Source organism: Micropterus dolomieu, linkage group LG22 (genome assembly GCF_021292245.1).
Source record: "Micropterus dolomieu isolate WLL.071019.BEF.003 ecotype Adirondacks linkage group LG22, ASM2129224v1, whole genome shotgun sequence".
NCBI classification, from domain to species: Eukaryota; Metazoa; Chordata; class Actinopteri; order Centrarchiformes; family Centrarchidae; genus Micropterus; species Micropterus dolomieu.
In genome coordinates this window covers 31,155,764-31,162,901 of record NC_060171.1, presented here as the reverse complement: position 1 = coordinate 31,162,901, position 7,138 = coordinate 31,155,764, and the positions used below count along the sequence as shown (strand labels likewise).

The 7,138-nt window shown below is 41.2% G+C and overlaps 1 protein-coding gene across 1 annotated transcript; it reads left to right on the top strand.

Annotated features, from left to right (window-relative positions):
• The first annotated feature begins 276 nt into the window (after positions 1–276).
• Positions 277–4,785, top strand: LOC123962243 (liprin-beta-1-like). The gene is made up of 3 exons (XM_046038272.1): positions 277–383; positions 4,165–4,373; positions 4,780–4,785. Exons 1-3 carry the CDS (start codon positions 302–304, stop codon positions 4,783–4,785), a joined length of 297 nt encoding a protein of 98 aa, XP_045894228.1. The 5' UTR covers positions 277–301.
• Positions 4,786–7,138: the final 2,353 nt, after the last annotated feature.

Below are 7,138 nucleotides of genomic sequence, written 5' to 3'. Positions count from 1 at the left end.
CATTTCCGAATTCGAGTTTGTTAGAGCATCCACATCTCCTCAGCTGCTTTATTATGTCTCCATGCAGGACAGGAGTGTGCGCAAGAGTGCATCACCAGCTAAGTTGGTGGACTTTATCTACAAACCTTCACAGATGTTTCTTAGATACACTTGTGTAAAGCATGTCATTTTTCTTTTTCAAGTGTCAACATTATTTACATTCTCTACAGTATATCCAAAGATAATGTGCAGTAAGTTGGTATTAAAACCAATTTAAATTTATTTCTTTTTCCACAGAACATCAGAACAAATCTGATATCTGATGCTTCCTGCCATTACCATGGAAACGGAGGCCAGTCACATGCTGGAGGCGGCGCTGGAGCAGATGGATGACATCATCGCAGGTAAAAAAAATAGGAAATAGCAGTGCAGTCTATGACATGGAAGTTGAAAAAATGTGGTCTTTATTTTGAGAAATAACTAATATTGGCTGTTTGGAGTTTCTTGACTGAGAATCTGTGGGCGAGTGGAAGTCACAGGATCTCGCATGCTCTGGTGCAACATCCAGTATCATTCTCTACAGTCATATTGAAGTATCCCAGAAACCAATATCTGTACACAAACTGACTTCTCTCTGTGTCAGAATAGCCCTGGCTTAGATAGCACAGTGCTCCACAGATAACAGTGTCATTTGGTCAGTCACCGGCTGTCGGTGAGTCAAACTGGTTTGCTGTAAGGAGCAGTAAAGCCTCTAGGTGTCACCAGAGAGGCTTGTAGTCTCTTAAAATATGTTTCAAAAATTATTGGAACACTTAAATCACACTTCAGATCCAGATCAAAATCTTTACTGTTCATTGCAGAATTTGTTGAGAACAAAATGACGTAACAACAGTTAATGGAAATCAAAATCACCAACCGATTGAGGGCTGGATGCAAAATCGCACCAAAAATCAAGGTAAAAAAATTAAATCAGAGGCTGATCCAGCTTGCGTGACTTTCAGCACCTCATAATGTGATTCAGAAGTGTGTTTGGCCCCACCGTGCCTGTATGCTCTCCTGACAACATCTGGGCATGCTCCTGATGAGACAGCAGATGGTGTCCTGGGGGATCTCCTCCGGGACCTCAATCGGGGCATTCGTGAGCTCCTGGACAGTCTATGGCACTATTTTGCAGCATCAAATACACCTATACATGACATCCAAGAGGTTCTCAATTGGATTCAGATCTGGGGAACATGAGGGCCAGTCAATGGCATCATTGTCTTCGTCATCCAGGAGCTGCCTGCACACTCTGGCCACATGAGACTATGCACCAGCTTAGGGTCTGATGATGGCAGATACTGGCCCTGCTGCTGGGTTGACGCCCTTCTACGGCTCTCTCGCTCTCCTCGTGTAACAGCCCAACTATTGGTATCTCCTCCATGCTCTTGAGACTGTGCTGGGTAACACAGAATTTGAATTTGCCATCTTAGAGAAGCTACCTGTGCGACCTGAAGAGACTGCAGGTACCACCTCATGCTACCAGTAGTGACAAGGACACTAGCAAAACAGAAAACTAGAGAACAGTCAGGAAGGATAAGGAGAGAGCAACTATCTGTGGCAGTGTATATATTAATGCTGTATACGCTATATTAGTTATTAGCAGGATCAGAGTATAAATCGGCAGACTATGCTATCATCTTTTTTCCATATTTTTCCACCAGCGATCCGTTATCACGGCAGCAGGTGAGCCGCTTGCTTGTTAATGACGCAGCCTATCAAACAACTCAAACAGCCGAAACCAACATCTGCACCCTGTGTTCAATGTTGCTCTACATTACCTGGTCTGTGCTTGTAAAATATCCACTGCGACTTGTAACGTCATTTCAGGTTTTTAATGTTAATCTATATAGACTTGTATTTTTATATACTGTATACTTGTGTATGTATATAGACTTGTAGTCAAAGCGTTGTCAAGTCAATGGAGAATTAAGTAAGAACTGGGAACAAGCAATTAAGCAAAACGTGTCTTGATTGTTGTCACATAAATTACAACTTCAGAACACATTGTATCACACATTGTTATTATAATAACAATTTCTCAGGAATTATTGGGTATTCTTCAATGACAGCATATTATGTACAGAATTATAATTATTAAGAGCATGCAGTTTGAAGCTCACTAGCTGTTGGCCCAAAACAAGCTGACCTCATCGAGTGCTCTGAGTTTGCTCTTCCGGCTCTCAGTGACCACAAATAGAAATCCCATTAACGATAACATCAGCCAACCACCAACAAGGAAATTAGAGACAACAGAATTTAGATATGTTGGCTATATTGCATTCCATAGTTTTTTCCCTTTCTGGTTAAGTTTCTTATGGGAATACAAGTGAAAGCTCTACTGGTTAATGACTCTGATATCGGTATTGTTGTTGATGTGATTTGAAATAGTGCTACCATTTACTGTTTTTTGCAGAGCAGTGACTGCAGGCTAAGGCATTCAAAAAAGTACAGTACTGATATAGTGGCATCGCCACAGTATGTTAGGACAGAATAATGTAAGGAATTATTGGCAAGTGGTACCACGACAGCAAAACATAGCATATAATAGCTAGCAAGTAAATCCCAATGGATACTGAAATTTTTAGACTGATACCAGTATAAATATCTGAGTATAAAAAATCCAATAACAGTTTTCTTGTGATTTATTTTTTTTCAATAACACATAACATAAACAAAGTGTTAAACTATCCTTGTGCAGACAGATTCAGAAAGTTTTTGGAAAACAAGAAAAGAGTGATTCACAGACCCCATGAATCGGCCAAAAAGTAACTGCAGCGCCTCGTCTGTGGAATAAACAGAAAATGGATGAAATCCAAGTTGCCACCCAGAGGCAGTAGCAATAAGGCTCAGCTCTGTGGTGTTTAGAGGCTTGAGCACCCCAATGTGTTTTGTTTTAGGGGAGCTCCCTTTTGCAGAAGGACCCTGATCAAATTCACACCTGGAAGCTGCCCACCACAGTCTGATCTGCTGGCCACTGAGCAGCTCCACTGGAGCAGTTTGGGTTAAGGGCCTTGCTCCTCAGTCGTGGTAAATGAGAGAGGGCAAGCCGGTCTGGGGTGTGAACCGGTGACCTCCCGGATTAATTAAAATAAAACAATCTCACTACAACACAAATCTCTCTAGCTATGTCCTATATGTCTGTATTTTACTAAAAGTTGGCCCCTATGAGGCAGTTCCAGCAGTGGTGATCTATCTTGACCTCCTGTAGAAAAAACCGTAAATAAATCACAGTATAATTTCATAAAAGTACAACAGATCTCCAAACCTGACACTCAAAACAACAAATGTAGGCTCCTGCTACAGTTGTTGTGCTGGAGTTCACGGTGTGTGAATTCCTCTGTGTGGTCTGGCCCAAATACACTGAAGTCTGCATAGATGGATGGAGAGGTGACTGGGAGAATGGGCTCATGTTCTGTTTGTTTCTAAAATCCTAAATTCTCGTATTCACTTTCCCTCAACCGGCCTGAAGTTATTTATTTATATAATGTGCAGTGAGTTAGAGCACAATGTTCCACTGTCACTGTTAATACTCCATCCTATAAGACAATGTTTTGGAGAACAAAAGTTTTTTCATATCCTATATCCTTCAAATAAGTTCATACCTGGGTAAATAGCTAAATGATATTTCCTTCGTACATAGTGAAAACCCTGTGGATAAGATGTGATATTTCACATGGATAAGACTTAGCTTTGGGTTCCTCATTCACTCTCATGCTCAGTTGTACAGAGAAATTCAAGCAAAGGTTCTCTTTATTATGTGCTGTTTATTAATGTTGGACTCTATAAACTGAATGGAGACTCTGTAATGTGTAGCTGTTCAGAGTCACAATTATTTGAGTGCATCCAGATGTGTGTGCACGTGTTTGTGTGTGTGTGTGTGTGTGTGTGTGTGTGCGCGCGCCAGGGAAATGATCCAGGTGACACATGGACATTTTGGAAACATTCAGGAGGATGCATGGCTCTGATTAAATTCTGCTTTCCTAGTATTTAAAAAGCCATTTAAGGTCCTCTTGCAAATTCTCTGGTAATACACCTAATAGATTAGTTTTGTATTGCAATAACGTTTCAGTTTTGAAGAATGGTATTAATAATCTTTCTGTGATGAGTAATTATCTCTCCTCTCCTCTTCCACATACTCTCCAGGTTCGAAAGCAGCAGCGGTGGAGTTTTCTAACAACATGTATGACCTTGGTTCTCCCGTCAGTGCTGGCCCGCTGCAGGTCGTTCAGTTAGCTGAGGACCTCAAACTTGCTTTGGAGCTCCAACCCAACCAGGAGGGGAGAGACAGCCTCAGAGCACAGTTACCTACAGAAACAGCACAGGCTCTCATAGACTGGCTACACACTGGAACTGTGAGTACATTGTGAGCTATGCTTCCGATCAACCTCCATCTTAACATGACATTTTGTCTTATTTGTAGTTTTAAGTTTGCTAATAATGAAGTCTTTTTAATGAGCAGTCAAAAAGGAATTTGGTTCCAGTTTGTATGACATTATTTCAGCATGGTGGATTGTCTGTTCATTGTTGTCATTTTTTTACAGTCTTTGGTGTTCATGTTTGTTTCAAACACATGAAGAAATAGCTGAAAATAAGCATCATTTCAGATTGTAGATCCTGCTCGGTTCAATTTGTTATGCTCGGCTTTTCAAGCATGAGGAACTGTTTTCTTATTTCTATAAGGCATTGTGTGTTGTTGCTCTCTTCGCTGGTGGTGGCAGATTATGTTCTCACTCTCTGTGAACCACGGTTCTCTTGAAGGGCTAATACTTGAAGTTTCAGGAGCTTTGTTTAGTTTATTCAGTGCCTCCTGAGTTTGAATGGCATAAATATGTGGCCTTGGCTGCATGGTGTAGCGTGTTCTCTGTGAAGTTTAACATTTTTTTTTTTTCTGATGTTAGCAGAGGCACTTCTTATTTCAGGGCACCTGCCATGTTTAAAACACTGTGGGAAACCCTGAAGTCATAGCTTAAGAAACCCACTAAATACTAAGTACTAAGTATTTGTGTGTCCCAGGCAGTACAACTATGCAGAGAAAACAGCACAGTGTCCAGGTTGTTTCTGAAATTAAAACTGAATGCAGAACATTCATTTTAACAAAACAAAAAGCCAACGCAGGTGTGCAGAAACAAGGTGCCAACTTATGAGATGAGATAATATTTTGGTTGCTCATCTACAGTTATTTAGCGTAACTTTACAAGTGTTCCCATTCCCATTGGCCAAGACAAACAAATAGGCTAGTTCAGTGTGGACCAAAGCAATGGACCGACCAGCTGACAAATATGTATTGCCACACAGTTAGTAGGGCTAAAAATGCAGCTTACAAACCTTTTCAGATTTTATATTTCAGTGTCAATAGCCAGAGAGTTTTTAGAGTTGCTTATTTTAAATTTGTAATGAAGCTCTCACTGTCCTTAGAGATTACACAGCTGGGTTAGAAATTGCACTGTGTGCTCAGTGTGCATGTCTCTGTGAATAAAAGTTGTGTTCACTTGCACAGTGCAGGATGGATTGCCTGGTGATGCACAAGTTATGTAAGTATATTCACTGTGATGTTCTGGAAGTTGGCGGTCTCTGAGAAATGGAGTCAGACAACATGCTAACCAAAAGAACCAGCTGTTTAATGTTGAAAGGCCTCTTTCCGTAGGGAATATTTATGTTTATAGTGGACAGTGTTTTTCTTTTTGCTCTTCTTTCAAGGTCAGAGTTATCCATAACTCATTAGAAAAGAGAGGCAGTGTCCATTCTGTTTGTTCACCAGTGATTAGAGCAGGGGGCTGGTTTCAGAGGAGTGCTAGTCCAGGAAACTGCTTTCATTACTACATTTTTCTACGCCTGAATGGTCATTCAGTTTTACGCATCTGTATTTTTTGGGGAATTAATTTGATAAATGTTGTTGCACACCAGGCCTATATGACCGCAGACATTTAATTAAACAACACAAAGTTGATCAAAACCAAACTACTGTAGTTTAGGTGTATTCTGCATAAGCATATAAAGAATACCTAAAGTCTACCGTGGTATAAATGCACTGCCTGTAAAACACAGGATAGAGGCCAGTAGAGACAGCCCGTCTTGTAGTGATACTGTATATTTGAGTGCTTGTAGCTTTAGAGAGGAATATGAAAAAAAGTTCTGTCTGTGACAGTTATCTGCCGTGTAGTGTTTTCGCAGTATGGGGACAGTTACAGCGGGGTCACATAGGGTCCGCTGAAGTGTCAGAAAGAGAGAGGAGAGGAATTTAGCTGCTGTGATACACAACAGCCATTCTGTGCTGCAATAGGTTGGCATGTCTCTGTGAGGATGAACTCAGGGCTCATTTGGTCTCTGTCCCAGTCTTACGCCAGCCTCCTCATCTATTCACCTGTTTCTTCATCTGTTCATTCTTTCTTTTGGGCAAACTGAGTTAAAACAAATCCGCACCACCATAAAATAAAAATCCCAAAATGCAATTGAAATGGATAAAAACAGTACAATGAACAAATAAAAAATAGTGGAACTTGTCCTGATGGAAATTGAGCTTGTTTTGAACTACAGAGGCTATATGACTGAGCTCAAAATACATAATGCATACAACAATACATCAGTCACCATGTTTTTATCGCCATCCTCATCATTACTATGACTCAGTCGTTTGCAGCTACAGTTGCAGTCTTTTTTATAGCGAGGGAAGGAGGGAAGGGACAAGAGGAGAGGTTTGGGACGGGTTCTGTTAAGTGTACCTCAGAGACACTATTACAACTCGACTATTATCAACTTCCTGCGCTGAGCTGCCTCCCTCACACCCTCTGTCCTGTGTGACCTGTCAGCCATCCTAGCTTCTCTGTTCAACATCGCTCACTATTTTTTTCTCTCTCTCTCTCTCTCTCTCTCTCTCTCTCTCTCTCTCTCTCTCCCTCACTCCCTCGGGCAGAGGAGTGGAGGAGTGTCAGATTCAGCTGTGCTGTGTCTTTTGCGCAGCACTGCTCTGCAGACCAAGCAAATTGAATAATTGCATGGAACATGTGCCATCAGAGACAGTAATATTTTCATTTAATTGACAGTGTGTGTGTGTGTGTGTGTGTGTGTGTGTGTGTGTGTGTGTGTGTGTGTGTGTGTGTGTGTGTGTGTGTGTGTGTGT

Excerpts from the sequence above, each read along its gene's own strand:
- LOC123962243 (XM_046038272.1), top strand. The coding sequence starts at position 302 with ATGCTTCCTGCCATTACCATGGAAACGGAGGCCAGTCACATGCTGGAG. Across the intron at positions 384-4,164 it reads GATGGATGACATCATCGCAG|GTTCGAAAGCAGCAGCGGTG; the intron begins GTAAAAAAAATA and ends CATACTCTCCAG.